Source organism: Pongo abelii, chromosome 15 (genome assembly GCF_028885655.2).
Source record: "Pongo abelii isolate AG06213 chromosome 15, NHGRI_mPonAbe1-v2.0_pri, whole genome shotgun sequence".
Taxonomy (NCBI): Eukaryota; Metazoa; Chordata; class Mammalia; order Primates; family Hominidae; genus Pongo; species Pongo abelii.
The window spans coordinates 25,935,412-25,957,477 of NC_072000.2; the positions used below are offsets into that span (position 1 = coordinate 25,935,412).

At 43.7% G+C, this 22,066-nt stretch overlaps 1 long non-coding RNA gene and 2 gene segments (V, D, J or C); 2 read left to right on the top strand and 1 right to left on the bottom strand.

Annotated features, from left to right (window-relative positions):
- The window catches only part of LOC100439230 (T cell receptor alpha chain constant-like), a 361,622-nt gene that overhangs the window by 222,386 nt on the left and 117,170 nt on the right, over positions 1-22,066 (top strand).
- LOC112128721 (uncharacterized) lies at positions 3,732-18,831 on the bottom strand. The gene is made up of 3 exons (XR_002911196.2): positions 18,744-18,831; positions 13,773-13,907; positions 3,732-5,035 (listed from the first exon to the last, which is right to left on the bottom strand). It is a non-coding gene; the product is annotated as an uncharacterized LOC112128721 (long non-coding RNA).
- LOC103892320 (T cell receptor delta constant-like) overlaps positions 8,864-22,066 on the top strand; it is a 45,390-nt gene continuing 32,187 nt past the window's right edge. Inside the window, 2 exon segments of the C gene segment in view lie at positions 8,864-9,187; positions 15,350-15,357. Coding sequence covers positions 8,866-9,187; positions 15,350-15,357 — 330 coding nt within the window.

A 22,066-nucleotide genomic window follows, 5' to 3' on the forward strand; every position in this document is an offset into this window, starting at 1 on the left:
AACAGCACTCGCATTCTAAACTAGGCTTTAACACAGCGGTACAGTGGTGATTATGGAACAACCACTCTGAACTGTGGCTTCTTTAGCTGTGGTGAATGTTATAAAGAAAGTCTATTTACTCTAGTCCTTTACCAGTCCCCACACACTACCAAATTCAATATATACCCCACATAACCCGCAAGAATATCTGAGGTATGCAGGTTATGGCAATGGGACAGCAGCAGACGCATAGTGGGTGAGGTTCCCAGGACATGACCAGGACACTGGTTTATAGTGGCCCAAGCTGCTGTAAGTCTAAGATCCCACTCAAATACTCTACTCACTTTCCCACTTAATGGTTTAGGAACTCTTTTCTAGCCCCCAAAGCTACACTCTGAGCCACTTTTTTTTTAAACCTACACAGCTGCCTTCCCAAGAGTATCCTGCAGTGATTCCATGTTCCTCTTCCATTGTTTTCTCAGTTAGCTCTGACTCCATGTTTTGGCAATCTTTCAGCCTCATTCCTTTTTCCTCCCAATCTGTAATAAAACAAAGCAAAAAGTAGTAGGTATATTAGCTCAAGAATTGGGATGCACCTGTGGAACTGTTGCGTGATGCAAGTTTTTGTCAATGGCTATGGGAGCCCCTGGCATGGAGGGCCAGGCCCACCACCCCTCTCCCAAGGGAAAGAGGACAAGTCCCCATCCATCTGTCTTCTCCCTCCTCTGGCATCATAGACCCACCTCAGTAGATAGGGTCATCTCACTGTCTCCCATTGGAGGTGGAGTGGGGGAGGGTCTCACTCCCAGAGATGCTCCTACAGCTTTCTCCTCTCCCTTGGATTGAAGGATGAAGGGTAGTTATTTGCTTCCCCATAGGAGATGAAGCAGGGAGTTTCCCTAGGGTTCTGGGAGGTCCCACCATTGTCGCCACCCTGTGGTGCCCCAGGGGTAATCGGCTAACTGAAGCAATGTAAGATCTATGTAATAAAATCTTAATTCCACAGAAGTATGATTCCAGCCACAAAATTTAAGCTCTCTATAAACACTAAACACTCTACATTTCCATAAGTCCCACCACCAAAGGAGAAGAAAACAGCATTTATATTCTCTCTAACACTGAGCTATCCCCTCAGCCTACTCCCAACCAAGAATCTTGAGCAAAATTCTTTGCTCCATTTCAGAGGAGGAAAGTGGGAAGTGCTTTTTCTTGTATGCAGAGACTACTACAAAGAGGGAGGGGCTCCTGTTCGGGCCCCTTTAAACTAATTTTCCAACTGCTCCCAATCCAGGTTTTTCCAGTTTTACCTCTTTATTGGGATATTGTTGAATGGAAGTACATAATTACCATTGTTTTATTTTTTATAAAGGGGCTTCTACCAACAAAAACATAGGATTAGTCTATTATTAGCATGAAAACCTGTGTCATGGCTTCTCCAAGTTCTACCTGAGGACCAGCACACCCCCACTGTCTTCCAGCGAGCAGAACAAATCAAAGAGGATTTCCAGAGACAGCAATAACTTTATATTCCACCCACTGCTCTCCCTGGGGCAGCAAATCTTCACTGTGAAATCTGCAATTCCAGGAGAGCAGAAAGCAATCTATCTCCCTCCAAAAACAAGTTACCATTTCAGGGAACTGTACACTTTTCACTCCTAATGGTAGGTCTCCTTGGATTACTATGGTCGGCCATGAGCCTGGGAATTGTAAGACAAAAACAGAGGAAGGAAGGAAGGAAAGAAGGAAGGAAGGAAGGAAGGAAGGAAGGAAGGAAGGAAGGAAGGAAGGAAGGAAACGGAGGGAGGGAAAAAGAATGCAAAGTTGAAATATAGCAGAACCCATTACTCTGTGAGTCCAGTGCGCTACAGGCTGGGTTCCATCTCACACACACACACAGTGATGTCCCAATGTAAGGAATTCCAGCTAGTGGGCTCCCCGGCTGAATTCTACCTCTCAGAAGGGAGCTGGATAGGACAAAATTTCCATCTGAAAGGTCAGGGCAGGATTAGGAGGAGGAACCAAGAACACAGACTTAGCCCATTTCATCTAGCACAGAAGGACCCAGAACACCAGGTATGATAGTGCCTAGCAAATATTTACTATTTAAGCACCCACTAAGTGCCCAGCACTGTTGAAAGAGATCAAGGGGACAGGAAGATGGTTGGTGCTGACCTAAGCAGAACCGTGTGCCCTCTGGTTTGTAAGACGTGAGTAATCATCAGGCAGGAAAGCTGCTGGGGGTCCACGCTGGTCATAGAGAAAGGACAAGGAGCAGAAGACTGGCCGACCCCGATGCCACAGCAGGTCCTATGGTCACAGATGACACCTCTTCCTTGTCCCCTCAGTACAACAGTGTATAAGCCTTTACTGTCCTACAATTCTTCTTTTTGTTACACAGTGGCTTTCAACACTGGCTGCACATCAGAACTATCTAAGGAAGTTTTTAAAATCCTGTTGCCCAAAATCCACCCCAGACTAATGAAATCAGACTCTGTGGGGGTGGCACCTAGGCTTCAGTAGTTCTTAAAACTCCCCAGGTGGTCCCAGTGTGGGGCCAAGATTGAAAACCACTGCATGGAGGTAATTGTCCTAATTACCTCTCCAGCTTATCTCTGCCTCTACATTCCTCTTATCTAAGCTGTTACATTGCCTTTTTATTTTTAGTTTGTTCTACTTCATCCTTTCAGTAGATAATTCTATAATATTCCATTAAACCTTTTTTCATGCTTTAACTTTGCTTTTTCTCATTTAATTTTCATTGCCCACTCTACTTACTCCCTTTTCCCATTATATTTGATTTGTTTTGTTTTGTGTTTTCTTTAATCCAGCATCAACATTTGCAGGGCACTTGATATGGACAGAGTACGACAGCAGGCACTTAACTGCTGCTAAAAATTACATTTAATGCAGTAATATTTTTTGTTAGATCCTGTGCCGTGGCTACAGGCTCTTGTCTTACGGAAGATTGGCATTTTGGCTTCTTCCTTGGAAGTAGCTGCATTGCTGTATAAATTTAAGATCCAAAATAAGTATATTACAATAAAAAATAAAAGAAGCATTCACAGATATGAGGGAAAGAAGCATTAACAGCAGTCTGAAGCTAAATATCAACATCACCCCTGCCAAGCTCTTGGCCTCATTGTAGGGGGAAGACGCTGCCATGTGCAGCAAAAAGAGAAAGGGCCCAGACTGCATGTACAACTAATGAGGCTGTTCTCTGAGGACAGGTCATTTGCTGATTTAGACTCATTTCCTCAAGGTCCTCAAGCAAGCCCAAGAGTACATAGGTCAGTCGCTGAGACACTGAAGGTTGAGATGTGGAAGAAAGGGCCAAGAGACTGTCCCAGAAGCAGAATGCTTCAGTCCTCCAGGGAAGCTTTGGGGGAGATCTGCCCTCGTGTCCTCTTACAGCTCAGCTGAGAGCAGCCCTGGAGCCTCAGAACCACAGGCCCTGTAGTTCCCTGGGTCTGGCAAGCCCCTGGGAGACCAAATCACTGTCCTCCCCACAGAGCCAGCCCAGCACTGAGAACACCATACAAGTCAGAGGACGCTTGCCAAATAGATGCATGAATGAATGAATGAATGAATGAATGAATGAATGACTCCTCTGATGAAGTTGTCCCAGGAGAGTTTGTGGGAATACTGAAAAGGAGGGTGGTCCCCACACTGATATCCCAGTCCTTGATACTCTGATGTGGCTTTTTAATTTCTCTGTCTTCCTTTTACCTTAATGTATTTATTCTCTATCAATCTATTTGTTTATTTATTTATTTACTTTAGGAATCAAGCCAGACACCTTGTTGGAGCAACAAGAGCTGGAGACATTTGTTCCTTTTAGAAGAAGCAAAATTTTCCAGTGCCAACTGACAAGGAAGAAGATGAATAATTACACTATGTGCTGGTAAAGAGGACCCGAGATGGCTTCCTGATTTTTGTACATCAACAAGGAGACGTCTATGGCCCTGGTCTCCAGCACACCTTTCTTGGTAGAGTTGAGAATTCAACCAGCCAATTCTTCCTGGAGATTCTCAGAGCCACATTGCGAGAGCAGGAGACTAACAAGTGCTGCCCTATCCATGGTGACTCCCCTTGGCCTCTAGGTAAGTCACACACTGAAGCCTGCCTCTCCCACCTTCCACCCTGGTCAGCTAATCTAGGTTAGTGCAGGTCTAACTTAGATTACAGGGCGTGCTCGTGTGCATAATTTCATGACCACCAACAACCACATGGGGCAACGTTATCCTCATTTTATTGTCCAGGAAACCGAGGCCTGGTGTGGTAAGTGACTTGCAAGTAAGAGGAGGAGTGAGATGTAAACCCAGATTCCTGAATCTGAATTCAGTGGTCTGCACTGCAGCATAGCTGCCTCTTGAGAGCTACAGTGGGCAGCGTGGAAGTCGGAATCCCCAAGTTCCCAGGCCTCTTCCAGCCCAGTCTTCTATGTAAAATTTTTCTTTTCCAGGCTTGTCTGAGCAGAGGTAGGGTGACCCTGCCGCCTGTTCCTCAACAGTCTGTGCAAATTCAAAGAACTAGAGTGTGAATTCAAGGAACTCGTTTGAAGAACAGGAAAAGCAACTCTCTCCTTGAGGTATGGGGAAATGAAGGTTGAAACATGGATCAGAAGACTTGCTGAGGTCTCTTCCACCCTCAACTCTTCCGTTCTGTTCCCAATGAGGCCCAAAACGCAGCTTTCTCCATCGCTCTTTAATCTGTTGGTTGATTTGTCTGGTGCACCCAACCAGCACCGTGGCCCTGAAAATAAAATATTAATTACATCAACCTTACAGCCATCCATTGCTAGCCATCTGACGCTGATAGAAAGGCAGGAAACACTCGTGGCAGTTTGCATATCAGGGTCAGCAGTTCCTTTCTTAACCTCCTCTGTCTGGCAAGGCTAAGGGAGCAGACGTTCCTGTAATGACCTGGCCTGTCTTTAGAGCTGCAGCCCTAAGAGCTGGTTTTCTTCCTGTGGCTATGGTCTTGGCACTGAGCTCCTTCCTGCTCTTCTTTTGCTCTTGTGTGTAGCAGACCACAACATGCTTTCAGATCAGACATCCTGTGGGCAAAAGAAATCATTTCACTTCAATAAGAATTTTTGAAGACCAGTATGGGTTCAACGGGTGCTTTTGGGGGATTACACCAGAGATAAGAACAAACTAAATCACACGCGTGAGGCAGCATTTACAAATCATACAACACAATATGCAATAGCAGCTTCCGACTTTCTGCAGGGGAGAGGCTAAGGACAGCAACCTGGTTGGAAGATGCCTCAGGAACTTGCCTTTAGGCTGTATTTTCATAGCACATAAGATTGGGAAAGACACCAAAGAATGGGAAACATTCCATTCTGGAGAGGTGGAGATTATGGGGGAGAATGGATAAAGCCCCCAAAAACACTCTTGCCTCTCCTACTAACTATTCAAGTCTCAGGTATTATTATTTGTATGACGAGGAGAAAATTAACATCATTAGGCAATAAGCCAAGTGTTTACAAGTATAATTTCATTTATTTCTCACAGAAATCCTATGAGTTATCTTCTCCCATTTTACGGAGTATAAAAAAATTAGTTTTTCCTAGAAATCACATGAAGGGAAAGACATCCCCTTGGCAGGACCAAGGAAGCTGTGGCCTAATTGCTGGCCTTGACACGAAGGAATGACTGAGCACAAAGAACACAGCCTGCACAGGGCCAGAGGAGGGTTGGGTCCGAGGGCAGAGCCCTGGTGGATGTTTCTGCCTTCCACCTGGGCACCCCGAGACAGGCTGTGTTTTTGCTGAAGTTCCATCTTGTCCTGCCACAGGCCCAGGCCAAGCTGACTGCTCCTGACCTGGTGAAGCACTAGCCACACTCTGCCCCAAGCTCCCACCACATCATCACCTGTCCTCTCCTGTACTGTCTTCTACCTCTGCCTTTGATTTATTGTTCACGCCAGCTCTCTCTCTTAGTAAGGCCTAGAGGAAGGTTGTTTTTGGCCATTAACAATAAATTCTTAAAATTCCCTCTAACCGGTGGATGATATAAATCACAGTCATAAATATAATACACATACTTGGGACTTTTCAAAATGACTTCCCGAATAATTTGAGATAGTTCAACAATAATTATCTAGAAAGACAGGTGTATTTGAGCCCTGCTAACAGCTCTTTTGATATTAATACAGTTTTAAGCCCTCTATACTTCTTTCTGCCTCAAGACTTTTTAAATACATGTCCTCATTTGTTACTTAGAACGTTATTTCCCTACCCATGCCCCATACCTGTTTCAGGCACAGTCCCAGCAGGAGACAGGGCACTCTCGGGGTGATTAGAGAGAGTTTAGTTAAAGGGACTTTTACAAAGCTGTGGACAGGTGTTAGGGATTGAACTGTGCCCTCCAAGGAAAGATATGTTGAAGTCTTAACTCTCGGTACCTTAGAAGGTGACCTTATTTGGAAATAGGGTCACTGCAGATACAGTTAACTTAAATGAGTTCATACTGGAGTATGGTGGGCCCCTAATGCAATATAACTGGCATTCTGTATGACAGCCAAGTGAAGACAAAGACACGCAAGGAGAGAAAACCACAAGACAGTGCAGGCGGAGACTGGAGTGATGCAGGTGCAAGCCAAGCCAAAGACCATCAGAGTTTCAGCAAACCACCAAAATCTAGGAAGAGGTGAGGAAGGATTCCCCTACAGGTTTCAGAGGGCGCATGGCCCTGCTGACACCTTGATTTCAAACTTCCAGCTTCCAGAACTGTGAGACAATACATTTATATTGTTTTAACCACCCAGTTTGTGGTACTTTGTTAAGGCAGCTATAGGAAATTAATACAGAAGGGTTATGGGAAACCAAAAAGAAGGTGGTGAAACACCCAGGGCTGGCTACAAAGAACCGCTGCCATACCAGGCCTGAAGCGTGTAGGGGAGGAGCCTTTACTGAAACCTGCAGCTGTGGAAGAGGAGTTAATAGCTTCCAGTGGAGGAAGGCACTCTCCTCCTTCCCTCCAGTCTCCTGAAGGTGTCTCCATTGGCCAAACCAAATGGAATGGAGAGCCGGTGGATGCTGCCAGTTAAGGTCAGGCTGTTAGAGTAAGAAGTAGAGTGGATGTGCAGAGGCAGACAGACTCAGTCTCAACTGCAATGCCACTTCCTCTTCAGGAAGCGTTCCCTGACCTCCTGACCAAACCTGGCCTCTGTAATATGCTCCCATAGCAGAAGTATAAGCTTCTGCAGAATACTTATAGCTGCAATGGAGGGATACATTATGCAGATTATGAAGTGATGACTGGCTTTCATGCTGGAACATAAGCTCCATGAAAGAAAAGACCGTGTCTGCCATTCATCAGTGGCAGACCCTGAATCCTCAGGGCCTGGCATGTAGTAAGAATGACTAGGTTTTATAGGATGTGCCGAGAACTAGGGAGCCCAATAGAAAAAGGTCAAGTATTTAAGTCCAAACAGATTGACCTTGGCAACTTTCAAAGAGCTATAGACAGCAGACAGCATTATGTTCTGCTGGGGGACAGGGTTGCTGATGATATAATGTATAACATCAAAGAATGTGACCACTTTGAGTACTTGCTAACAGTCCTCCAAGAGCAGTAGGCAGGATGGGCAGTTGTGCAAAGTGAGGTGAGGCAGAGATGGGTGGGGAGAACAACTACTATGGGGTCAAGAAACTTGAGCTGCTCGTATCTGAATTTTTTTCAGGGCAGTCTGTTCCTAGTCACACTGGGGAACTTAAGAAAGCTTAGGTGAGTCTCTCCTCCACTAACCTGGGAATGTAAGTCCTGCATCCACCCTCCAATATGGAATGCCACCTTTGCTCTTGCCGTTTTGCTTACCAAGTGACCCTCTTCCCAGCTTCTGCTGCACTCTCTAGTTCTCATTATTAATTTACCCGTTTGATTTCAAAATTTCAAAGACTGACCTTTAAACTCAAAAGTGGAGGTCCCAAAAATCCTAACCTCCCCTCTTTTGAAGTCCATGTAAATTTAGCCCATCATAAGTTGGGATGTAGTGGTGGTTTCTAAGTTTTTTACAATATTTTGCTTTGTGTAATTTAACACAGGTAACCTAAGAACCCTTCAGAAAAGAAGATAGATGAGCTCAATAAAGATCAGGAAACTGGCTCACATTTGGAAGACAATGTTTCATTGGATTGCTCTTTAACACATGGGTAAATCACCCTTATCCAACTTTGCCTAGAGGGAGTTTGCAGTGAACACAACGATCATTACAACATCTTCAGAGTCTCTGTGCACATACTACTGATCTCCTCATTTTGTGGTTCTTTTGATTACAGCTGTAAATGTCAATAATTCTTCTTGGTATTAACTATTAACATCACCACATAGTGTCTAACATGTACATCTAACCTGAAACTGGAACAACAATATCAAATTTAACGTCTAGGGCAGGAAGCAGAAACCTTGTCATCAATTAAATAAGATGCCTTAATCTCCTCTCAGTTGGCCTAACTTACCTGAACCATACTATCGGTCTTGAAGGTGGCACTGTCATCCCATTAGCAGGCAGCAGACCCTGCAAGCCTCTTGTGATCACCTAGACTTCTCTGGGGAATGAAACAGCTGCTGATAGGGACTGACTTCCTCAGTCACAAGTGTTTCACAAGTGTGTTGGTTCAGAGGAGGGACCAGGCAGAAGGTGGTTGAGAGGCAGAGCTGCCCCTGAGTGAGCCATGCAGAGGATCTCCTCCCTCATCCATCTCTCCCTCTTCTGGGCAGGTAAGGCAGACCCCAGAACTTCGGCCAAGCAAGACTCAGCAGCAAAGAAACATCAAGGCTCCCAGGACCTTGTCCTCATGGACCGTGCTCCTTACTCAATGACCTCAGCCCCCAGCCCTCACTGAGCCCCTCTCTTGTGTCTTTTCTTTCAGGAGTCATGTCAGCCATTGAGTTGGTGCCTGAACACCAAACAGTGACTGTGTCAATGGGGGTCCCTGCCACCCTCAGGTGCTCCATGAAAGGAGGAGCGATCAGTAACTACTATATCAACTGGTACAGGAAGACCCAAGGTAACACAATGACTTTCATATACCGAGAAAAGGGCATCTATGGCCCTGGTTTTAAGGACAATTTCCAAGGTGACATTGATACTGCAAAGGACCTGGCTGTACTTAAGATCCTTGCACCATCAGAGAGAGATGAAGGGTCTTACTACTGTGCCTGTGACATCCACCCTTCTGCAGCTCTACTTCTGAGCAGTTCAAAAACCACTGACCAGGCGCAGTGGCTCACGCCTGTAATCCCAGCACTTTGGGAGGCCAAGGCAGGTGGATCACGAGGTCAGGAGATTGAGACCATCCTGGTTAACACGGTGAAACTCCGTCTCTACTAAAAATACAAAAAAAAATTAGCTAGGCGTGGTGGCGGCGCCTGTAGTCCCAGCTACTCGGGAGACTGAGGCAGGAGAATGGCGTGAACATGGGAGGCGGAGCTTGCAGTGAGCCCAGATCGCGCCACTACACTCCAGCCTGGGCAACAGAGCAAGAGTCCATCTCAAAAAAAAAAAAAAAAAAAAAAAAAAACATTGCCATCCATGTAGAGCAGCAGTTCCAACAAGATCATGATTTTCTCTTGAATAAATAATTTAGGAAATAGGGACCAGAGAAAGCTAGCATTCCTACCTTTCTTTCAGGCTCAGCCACTCAGCTTGCCCATGCCCTCCCATGGTGCTCAGATAGGCAGCCCCCAGTGGGACAGAAGAGAGGAGAGATGGAGCCAAAGGAATGAATTGTAGCATCTACTGTGACAGTTTTCTTGGAGGCTCATAAAAGGTGTGACCACAGAGCCACAGTGCTTAGAGTATAGCATAGATTAAGGAGGCACCTTACAATTTACAACTATGGGTGACATCCAGTTTTTCCCCAGCCACATGCCTCTGAATTTACATGTTCTAGAGGAAAAGGACTGGAAATGAGGGGAGGCTCCTCTCCCTCCTTCAGATCAAATATGTACACTACCTGTCATTTTGCCCAACATGGAAGGAAAGGCTCCATCTCTAGCATGCTCTATTGTTTTGATGATTACTGACTGGATATTTTGTTTTGCTTTGTTTTGTTTTCTTCATGAGACGGGGTCTTGCTGTGTCCCTCAGGCTAGAGTGCAGTGGCATGATCATAGCTCACTGCAGCCTCGCACTCCTGGGCCCAAGCTGGATATGGTGTTTTGCTCTCCCTTTCTTCTCTATCTCTTTACTTCCACATGTGCTAGAAACAAAAAGTTGAAAAATTGCTTCCACTGGCACTTCCTTATCCTTCTTTGGACAGCTCAATTTAACACCGCACTTTTATCTTGAACAATGTGTTTTTCCAGATTTAGATGATTGATGGGGCTCTCTACTCCAAGGCTGAACCTGTGGCAGAAATCAGCCTTCCTTCTGTCCTCATGTAGAAAATCTATCACTTACCTTATTAAATAGCCTCGTAATAACTTGTGGTGATAGACATGGTCAGTGACTTGATTGCGGTGATGGTTTCACAGATGTACAGGCATATCAAATTCATCAGATTAGGCACTCTAAATGTGTACAGTTTATTTCACATCAAGTATACCTCAATACACTTGTAAAAATATTTGTTTAAACCCAAAATGGATTTTTTAGGCTTCATTGGACTACTTCAGGCAACGTCTACACAAAATGTTCTTCGACAAACCCCTCTAGTCAAATATCCTGTCTTCCACAGAAGTACAAAGAGGCTGACAGGGCTTGCCACACCCTATTTGGTTTCAGTCAGAGCTTTTCACTGTTTCACCAAGGGTCTTCCCAATCCTCTCTCCTCTCATGATTCTGCCTGAACTTTCATATATATGTTATAATGTGTCGTTGTTCCATGCATTTTAGTCATGACTGCCCCCGTGAGCTCTTATCATTTATCTTCCCAAACAGCTATATTCTAAACCTTCAGAAAATCTCTCTTCTCTACTCTTCATCCCAAACTCACTCACTCTGACCTGATGCATGATCCCAACATAGGCCTGAAACCTGCCTTCTACCTTTCTGCCCCACCCCATTGGGCAGCTTCTTTGGTTGAACAGTCTGCAAGGCCCTGGATATTGGCTCTGCCCTTGGACAAAATCGGGTTCCCAAATCCCCATCCAGATACAGCACTCCGAGCTCCACGATCTTGGAAGGGGTTTGGACCCAGCCTTCCCCAGATGTATTTAAACAGAGGGCCTGTCACAATTCATCAAGCCCACTGCCTGCCACTCAGATCCAATTCTCCTTCTTTGAACAAATGATAGGCAAGAAGGTGGAGTGCATCTCCAACATGGAGAGGATACAATTATTTTCCCAGTTTGAAATTATGATTTGGAAAAAGAATGACATCTGGAAAACTGATTATGCTGATGTCAAAGTTGTGGAGCCATGGTTTTATAACGCCTGCAAGATGGATTCCTAGTAAGACCCCCCGTGACTCCCTCTAACAGAGACTGGGAAGAATGTCTCTAAGGAGAAGGAGGGGAAAAAATATCTGGACAAATCCATAAGACTATATGTCTTCTGTATTAATAACTAATATCTGTTGAGTGCTTACTATGTGCCAGGCAGCATTCTAAGCACTTAACATGTGTTATATGATTAATCTTCACAACAATCTTAGTATTTATTTTCCATTCTTGTCCTCATTTTACAAATGAGAACCCCAAGGCACAGAAAACCTAAAATACTTGCCCAAAGTAGCATAGCTAGTAAGGAAGGGTGACAGATTTCAGACTCTTGATGCTGCACCAGAGGATACAGCATGTAATTTGGGGAGATGGGGGACCCATAGAGAGGGCCACCTTCAGGATGTATCAGAACCAAGGGACAACAGGGGCTGTGCCCTCACCACCAAACCTGTTCCAACTGACACTCCGTGACCATCTGTCAAAAAACTGGGACAACAGAACAATGGTCCCAAATGACCTCTCAAGTGTTTTCTAACTCTGAAATTTTGTGATCCTGACACAAGCTTCACACCGTCTTCTAAAATCATCTGCATCTCTTCATCTGTGAAATGCGGATAATAAGAGTTCTACCTTCACTGTGTTATAAAATATACAATTATAGAAAGTAAATAAATTGCATAGCATATAGTAGCTATTTAATAAATGTTACTTATTATAAGAAAAAGCAAACTGCAAGGAAGAATAATTAAGAAGAAAGTGAACTAAATTACTGAGCACCAACAAAATGCAGCCACTTTACAGGTATGGACTCACTTATCCTATGACAACTCAGTGAGGTCATGATCATCCTTTCTGTTTTGCAAGTGAGGATACTGAGCCTCAGAGAGGCTGGACAGCTTGCTTACAGAAGCAGAGCCAGGATCCAGATCTGACTTGAAGCCTGATTGTCCTGGCTGGGGTACTGGGCTGGGAGCTGCGGGATGTCCTAAAGAAATACCTTACCTATAGCAACATCTCAAGTAAAGGATGGCTGGGAACAGGTATGTGAAGTCTGGTCATCTTTGCTCATGCAAAGATTGCTCTTGACTCCTTGGCCAGTTTCCAGAAGAAAGGATAGTAAGTGAGATCTTCAACTCCTTCCCCCTGCCTCCTCTCCCCTGCTTTAAAACATCAATTCAATTTCGGCTTCCAGGCTGTTCTCCAGAGATGGCTCACTCATCTGACTGAAGGAAGACAGCTACTCCCCATCCCACTGCCACTCACACTCCTGAGCACCACCCCTAGGTCAGCAGCTTTTCTCCCAGGGTACACCATGAGAAACTTGAGAAACTGGCCCACATATTCCCTCCTTCTGATGCTTATCAAAGGTAGTCTCTTGTTGGACTCCCTTAGATCCTCAGGGTGCTCATGGATTCACTGCCTTTTCCTCTCCTTCTCAGGGGCTTGCCTGGAGTGGAAACCATAGGGGTCCAGGGCCGGCATAATGACAGCTAGAAAAATTCCCTGGGTTTCTGTCAGGTCCATAGAGTTGGTGACTTTACCACCCACATATATCTTTGCTGTCAAGCAACGTATGCAAGTTTGTCTCTTCCATTGTCATCGACTTATCACTTATACAGAGGCAGCAATGGGGCTCGAGATCTGACAGCCACAATTCTCTGCATTCAAAAGTGAGCACACAGGTACGAGAAAACACTGCAGTGGATTAAGGTGCAGGAGCCACTGTGTAAAGAATAGAAATTAATTTCTAACCAAATGTCTCTGCTTCAGTTAGGGTCTTAGTCCACTGCAGTATCTTAAACAATACGTATTCAGTGATAAATTTTCCATAATGACAAGGTGAACAAACTCAGAATCAAAGCTCCTTTCCTACTCTTCAATTCAACACATTACCCTCAAATATTAATTGAAATGATAGGATTATACAGCTCTTTTTTTGTGAGAGCACTTTATTCATTCTTTCAGTAAATACCATCTCTCATATCTGCTTAATTTTTCTCCACAGCATTTATCACTATTTGGCGTGCTACATATTTTACTAGTTTATATTTTGTTGTCTGGCTCTCCACTGGAATACAAGGTCCTTGATGGCAGGGATGAGTTTTGAGTCTGTTTTGTTCACTGCTTTAACTCCAGCACTTAGAATAACTTTGGCCCATAACAGACACTCAATAAATGTATTAAATGAATGAGTGAATGAAATACATATGAGTGAGTGCTACGTACCCTGCACTGAGCTGGGTGCCAGGGACACAGTGGTGTACGAGGCTGGTGCGGACTCTGCCCTCTGAGATGTTCTCTCCGAGCCTCATCTACCCACTAAAAAAATGCTATTGACCGTAACAAGATTTTCTGAAGAGTTGATTATAGAGTACTCTGGAACACCAAATAACTTACTCTTGGAGAGCAGACATCGAGGCTCCTAAGTACGTTGGATGTTAGCAGGGGCAAAATGAAGAAAATAGTAGGCTTTCTCTTTTCTCCACCTTTTCTCTCTTTTGAGTCCCAAGGGCCCCAGCCCTGAGTCTGAGGCTGTCAAAGAAAAAGCGAAACACTTCTGTTTTATTTCACAGAGGAATTTTGCAAACCTTCTCTCCAAACAGACTTGCTGGGGCATGCTATTTCACAATGAAAAGCCACAATAACACAGTTTCCTAAACAAAGGAGTGATTCCTAACTCCCTCTCACTTTATCACCACCACCACCAAATGATTTTGGTATTCTTCAAGAATACAGAATCCACTGGGTCTTTTTGGGCTTTTTAGCAATTTACACATCCACAGACACATACGTTTATGAGTGGTAACAGCATACGTTCCGGTGCATGAAACACTGCAGGGATTCTCTGAAGGCGTGCCCTGGATGCTCCAAGGCTCCAAGGCAGCAGTCAGCCAGTGGAACAGCGTGCCACTCGACTTGATAGAAAAAAGACCCAGTGACAGGGCAAAGGAAGTCAAGCCAACATGCAATTGCTTGTATTAATTTAAATAAAGCCAGGTTATCAAACTCCATGTTTAAATAACAAATCTAACAGTCATAAGTTTTCTTTTGACCTGCATGCCTATGGGAGAATAGGGAAAGTTTAAATTATCTTTCTGGCTTAAGGACAAAATTGCATGAGTATTTATAACTTTCAGAAAAAGAAATGTCAGTCTAAATATATTACTAGGGCAACAAATTATTAAGAAAAAAAACTCCAAATTACAGTCTTTTGGAAATTAAAGTTGCTTTCATAGAATAGAGCAGCATTCACTCAGTAACAATTCATTAAGTACCTCGTATGTGCCAGACGCTTTTCTAGACACAATGGAAGCACAGCTCTCAGAATCTCAGGAGCTTATATTTCAGTGGAAATAAACACAAAATAAAATAAGTAAAATATATGTCAGATGGAGATAATTGCCATGGAGAGGAGTAAAACGGGGGGGAGAGAGAGAGGGTTGTCAGCAGGCTTGGAGAAATTATAATTTTAAATCAGGTTGTCAAGAAGGGATACAATGAGAAGGTGACATTTCAGCAAAGGCCTGCATGTAGGCAGGGAGCCCAATATTTGGAGTGTGGATGTTTGCTGGACTCCCTCTGTTAGAAATAACATTTTCATGCACATTCTTAAGACATAATCGTACCAGCTTTTCTGTAGGTTGGGGAGATAAGGAGTCATTTTTACTTTCTTATCTTGCTAAGAGCTCTTTCACAAGTAGTTCACACTTTCATTTTTCAAAACCAAGCGATGAAATGCCATTAATTAGCACAAAGTGTGTTGGGGAGTGGACGCGAGGGTTTGGCAAGGAAGCAGTCCTAAAAAGATCAAAACTTACAACATGAACAGGAAGACGACAGCACTGATTATTGACAAATGGAAAATGGGGTATGGCATTTTGAGCCCTTTGCCTTGAGTCGCTCCCTAGTCACGTGACCACATTCTGTGAACTGGTGAGTGTTTCTTCCCCAACCATAAAGATAAGAATACAAAGTGGGTGATGCATTTCTCTCACTGATCCCCAGATGACTCCACTCTAGCAGCCCCGGAAAAGAATCTGCAGCCTCATCTATACCTGCAGGTTGATGTGCCTCCCAAAAACTGTCTCACTCAATTGTGAAGCTGAAATCAATCATGTGTTCACCTCAGTGGGGTTCTTGGTTTTTCTTTTCTGGCTTCTCCAAAAAGCCAATCATAGAGAAACCTGAGGACTGTGGAGCGCCACTATGGAGAAGGCTGGAGTGCCTTTACCATCCCTAGCTGAGCTTTAGGGATTCAACCTCCAGGACCTCTGAGTGTGCTGGGATCACACGGCCTAAGGTAGGCCCTAGAGTCAGTTTCTATCTTTACCTGCCACCTGACAGGAGTGAGAAATTTTACTTAGAAGCAGTGAGAAGGAAAGTCAGCAGCCCCAGGGACAGTACCAAGGAGACACAGCCTGAGCGTGTGTTGTCATAAGCTCTGTCACAGCCAAGGCCTCCTCGGGCATAAAGACCTCACTGTGTTTGCATAACACCTGTGTTATAATCGTGAGTGGTCAATAAAGGATTAACTGCCTCAGTCTTCTAAAGAAATGAAGAACGGTTTTATGCACCAAGTTCATTAATAAGGACAAAGAAAAAAGCCACAAAGGCCAGTGCAGCTGCCTCTGTACGTGGAAATTAGAGAACTGGTACAATAACAATAATCCACCTCTGTAGTAAGAATCAATGTGAAATCTTTGAGTTCATAGCTAGTCCATTTCTCAGCATCAAAACCATCATTGTGCTTTCTGTATGGAGGATGTCCACCCCCACATATGCACACTCAGAGTGTCAGAGCAATGAGAAACCAATTATCATCAGGCTCCACCTCTTTGGTTGAAGACGTAGAAACTGATGAATGAAGAAACTGAGTGACTTTTCCAACATTACACAATATAGTGCAGACAGGTAAAGTGATATACTGTACTTCTGTCTCTTTCCTCCAATATCCTAGAAGTTAAGGGCTAAGAAAAGACAGAAAGGGTAAACCACGTGATCATGCCAAAGTGAAAGAAAAATGGCAGTGAAGTGTTCTCCACATTCCAGACAACTACCTCCTGCCATCTTCTAGGTGGCAATGCAGTCCAGGTAGGTAAAGCGATATACAAAAATAAATAGCCTTAATCACTCACAAAAATATTAATGTGTGTCAAATTTAAAAACAATAAATTGCAAATTGCCCCTAACTTTGGCAAGTCCCTTTCACCTATCTTAAAATGGACAAGTTTACAAATTTGGGCTATAAACTGCATATAAGTTTTTGTTGTTTTTTTTTTCCTTGAGACGGAGTATCACTCTTGTTGCCCAGGTTGGAGTGCAATGGCACAATCTCGGCTCACTGCAACCTCCGCCTCCTGGGTTCAAGTGATTCTCCTGCCTCAGCCTCCCAAGTAGCTGGGATTACAGGCATGCATGACCACGCTTAGCTATTTTTTGTGTTTTTAGTAGAGATGAGGTTTCACCATGTTGGCCAGGCTGGTCTCGAACTCCTGACCTCAGGTGATCCACCTCCCTCGGCCTTCCAAAGTGCTGTGATTACAGGTGTGAGGCACCGTGCCCGGGCACATATGAGTTTTTATAAGTAAGTTCTTTTAGTAGTGAAAAAAGCATAGGCTCAGGAATCAGAGAAAAATAGAATCACAACCCCTCACTTAATAGTTCTGTGACCTTGAAAAATGTTGCTTTAACTTTTCTAAACCTCTACTCTCTCATCCATAAAATAAGGATAATAATTGCATAGAGTTACTATAATGATCAAATTAAATAATTGCTAGTAAGTACCTGAGTGACTACAAAGCAGAGGTGCTCAATAATACTAACTCCATTCCTTTCAGCACCCGATGGTCTGCAGTAGAGTGGTTTCACCCTCTACTCCAGACAGAAGGAGACAGAAAAGACAGAAAAGCTAGAATGGGAGAGAACATGGCCAATGACCACTAGCATTTTTCCAAACCAAGAAATCTAAAGTGCCCATCAGCACATTTTTTATAAAAATACCTCATCAGGAATGTTCTTCCCACACAACCTCTCTAAATCCTTTCCCTGCACTAATGATAGTGAAGGTCCCAAAGGCAAGACCATCACTGGGAGGGTCTAGCTCCCCAACAAGAGATGATGTCCTCATTGCCCTTCTTTTGCAGAGATGAAGGTGACACAGGTCAATGTCAGCTTCACCAATAGTAACAGGGAGAGTAATTTTTTTTTTGAGACAGGGTCTCGCTCTATTGGCCCGGTCGGAGTGCAGAGGCATGACCATGGCTCATTGCAGCCTCAACCTCCCGGGCTGAAGTGATCCTCTCACCTCAGCCTCCTAAGTAGCTGGGACTACAGGTGTGCAGCACCATGCCTGGGTCATTTTTTAATTTTTTGTAGAGACAAGGTCTTCCTATATTACTCAGGCTGGTCTTAAATCCTTGAGCTCAAGTGATGCTCCTGCCTCGGCCCCCCAAAGTGCTAGGATTACAGGCATGAGCCCTCACACCCTGCATGAATGAATTTTTTTACATCAAACCTTCTCCAACAAACTTGGTTCAGATGTCTGAGATAAGAATTGCACAAAGGAGTCTCAGTCTTCGGAAAGTGCAGCCTTACCCAGCTTTATGGATGCTCTAGGACACATTTAATTCATGCATCTGTTTAGGAATAGAGATCTTCTCCCATCCTTAAAAGGGAACCTGTAATATTAATTACTGACCTGTGATGAGTCAGCTGTCCATCCTCATTCAGCCCATGCTGTCTACATGGAGTTAGTTTTCACTGTAGTGCTCGGCCAAGAAAAACCAAGTTTTTCTAAATGAATTCCAAGGACAAATAGCCTAATTCCAGTTCTTTGGCTTCTTCCACTAAAGAATTATAGGGACCTGATCTAGGGAAACTGGGGGGAAAAGCCAGGGAATGAGAGCCACCGTCTTGCCAGAAATGCATGTTCTAATGGGGAAAGATAGTTCAGGGTATCTGCGCCAAATCACACATTGGAAAGAAGCTTTCTGAGATCTGAGGAAACTTCCACCTGCTAAAAAGAGCTAGCAGTCTGCTGGAAAGAAAAAAATTCATTCGGGTGTCAGAACTCTTACTCTTCACTTTGTGTGTGACTGTAGACAAATCAGTTAACCTCTTTGCACCTCAGATTCTCATCTGTACAGTAAAGAGTTCACATTAGATTGTCTCTAAGTTTCCTCCAGCACTAACAAGCCATGGGACATGGGAGATCAAATTTGAAAGATTCCTGAGATACAGGAATATGGATTCCTGCAGCTGATTCCTTTATGTGACCCAGTAAGGATAAAATCAAAAAAAGGGAACTAAAAGAAATACACTCTTGATTAATCAAAGGGGATTGAAAGTCGTGTTTAACCTCACACCTACCTTGCATCACCTCCAGCTCACCTCCCTTGAGACACTCCTCCTCTTCTTTAATGCCTCATCATGATTCTCAAAAACTGTGATCACTCAAGGTTGAAGCTTTTAATCTCCCATGTGTAAAAGGATATGCAAATAGAGTTCAGTTTCCTGTTGAGTCTCTGCCAAGGTCTTAGCCTGGCAGTTCTGGGAAAAGAGCCAAAGACCTCATATTTCTTGGCTGTTAACATTCTCCCATCTGTGCTCAAGTCAGCAGCCTGGGCTTCAGGCTGTGGTTTGTCTTTAGTCTTACGCTTTCCCAAGTTTTCTGAAGGAACCCTTTAGAATGTTCCTGCAAGAAAGTAAGATACAAGTGGCTCCCAAGAAACCAGACAGAGGATTATCTGGTTATATTTGGAGGCAGTAAGAAAAAGACCAGGAAGTCTATATTCCTATAGTATATAGCCACAGAATCCAATCTTGCAAGCTACTTGAAATACTGATATTAATTAAGTCTTAGGCAGGGCTTTCAATAAGTCATCTGTGTCTCCAATATGGGATGTCCCACATCATGCATATGCACAGTGAAAAAAAGCAAGATCCTTGGGTACAGTACGGCATTCAAAAATTAAAGACCTGAAAAACACAGGACATCTCAGTGTGCTTCCAGGCTGGAGGCTCTGCTAAACAACAGAAGCAGAGACCCGACTAATTGTCCCCCGTGTCTCTTTGACTGAACTCACACAAAATAGAATCTACCATTTTCACTCAGTGCGGGGTACCCAGACCCAAGTTTACTGCAATGTTGTTACCAATATTCTAATGGAAAATTATATATTCGGAGCTATGTTAAATTTGACCATTTATTAAACAAGGAATTTCTATTTTTTCTGTAAGTGCCTTGTCTTACTTGTATTGCCCAGTATTTCCCTTCTAAAGCTAATTCCCCAAAGGGCTTTCCTGTATGTTCTCACTTCTATTACAAAGTCAATGTACAAGTTAATTTTTTAAATTTCTTTAGAAACCTTTATAAAGAGATTTCCTCCTTCATTTCTCTGTTATCCCAGGCAGCTGTCAGGAGCAAAGAGCTCAAGCCTGCACTGCCTTGGAACAGGACATCAGTAAAAGACACTCTCAATCTACTCAGAAGGCTGAGGTGGGAGGATTGCTTGAGCCAGGGGTTCAAGACCAGCCTGGACAACTAAGTGAGGTTCAGTCTCCAAAAAAAAAAAAAGATCTCAATGTTATTGTTCCATACCCAGTCATTCACTTGGTGTTTTCTGCAGCATTTATTTATAAATATCTCAGTCTGTTCTTAATCCTTGAGCCTATATTTTTTAAAATCATACTTTCTTTAATATCTACTCAGAGTATTGATTCTCTTCAAATTTCCCACCTCTTAGTTCTCCTCCTACTCTCTCCCACCCTGAGCCTTACACCTCCAACAATGATCATTCTAAGACCATTTACATCTCAATAGGGAAGTGATGTAAAACAGGTCTCCTTACTCTGTTTTGGAGGGGTTTTTGGTTGTTGCTGTTGCTTGCTTCTCTGTCCCACCCCAAACTCATGTGTGTCTGAAATTTAGCACCACCTTGCGCCGTTTGTGAGCATTTTTCTCAGAGGCTTGTCCCACAGCAGCATTTTGAGACTGAGCCTGAACTCCACTGATGTTATGACCCTTAAAAGTGTCTGGCTCCAAAAGACTCAGGAGTTCCTGCGTAAATCCAGGTCCAGCTACTCCATCACTGTGACTTGTTATTGGAAAAGGTTGATCTATCAACATATTGCTCCTGTAAAGGCTCAGAACTGAATCTTAGATTCTTCAGGATATATGAGTGAGTCCTCTGAGGCTCCTGGGCAAAGACTCGAATGTAGCAGTTCTGTGGACTATAAATGGGAGATGTCCAGATCATACACCTTCAGTGGAAGAAAAAGCACTGTCACCTTAGACGACTCCAACTCTGTGGTCTACTTTTGTCTTCCTAACACCATACCTCATTCTCCAATGGGTTTATGGCAAGCCTCATCTACTCAGAAGTAACCAAGAACAAGCCAACACACTCTTGTGTTAGTGTGGAGGCCCAAAGTGACGTAAGTGAATGTGACTCCAGACGAAAACCTCCCCCTCTCCAACACAAAGATGCCAAAGACTATGTATAAAGCAAGTCTTAAATCACTCTATATTTCCATTTGAATATATTTCCCCAGTTCCTATACATTGCTTCTGCATACACAGAATTCAATGATAAAAATTAAGACTGTGTCCTACATACAGTAATTAACTCAGCTATCAATGCCAATTGACTGTGTAGAGGGGAGACAATTTTGTACCAAGATTTACTAACCTCTATTTTAATGAGAAAAACAATGGAAAAGCTTTCTTCCTACTATGACTCTCTCTGGATAAATTGCTTACCAGGAAGGGTTAGGATCATTCTGCCATGACTCTTTGTCTTCCACACCCAAAGACATTTGGTCCCCATCACATGTGGAGGAAGGATCTCCTTGTTCAGCAGTATTTACACCATCACCCTGACACCCGCAGTCAGATCTAACTATACAGCTTGGCTAATAAACCTGGAGAAACTCATATTCTAAGAAAAAAGTGGGAAGTGGTGGGACAGATGGGGCCTGAGTGCTGAGAAACTGCCCGTGCCCGCTGCTGACTTGGTCTTCTCACCAGCTGCTTGATCCAACAGATGCATCTTCCTTATGAGGCACCAGAGATCCAGAATGTCCACATCCTGTGGTCCCCTGTACCCTTAACACCCCACATTTGAGTTCCTTTCCAATTCAGAGAACAAAACCTGCAGGCTTTGAGCCAACTTACAACAGATGTGGGTCACAACAACCAACTACCCAGGAAGCCTCCACCAAAGCAGGGCGTGAGAATCAGCTTCTTAGATATTCCCATACGTGTGATCCCATCAATCATTTAACAACTGTCAAAGAGAAAGACTAGGAGACTTTCTCCAGAGCATCTCCAGGGATTTAATTCACTATGTTGGAAATTAAGAGATTACTACTAAGCTATAAGAAGGCTAAGACAGAGTTAAGGGAATTATTGGAAAGTTGGCATTACAACTTTACACGTACACTAGGAAAATCTGCAGCTCTACCCATAGCTTTGACATAATACCTTCCTATACCCTGTCCTTGCCCAACTGTGACTCCCACATCATGGTCATACTCTGGATAGGCCCGTCTCTGCATGTAGGACAATGTGAATGGGGATTCTGCTTATCAGGATATCATCATTATTCTGTGCCAGGCCTTGCAAGAATGTCTTTGTTCTACAACTATTTGTATGAGATGGTACTCTGGCACCCCTAAGTGTGCAGACTTTT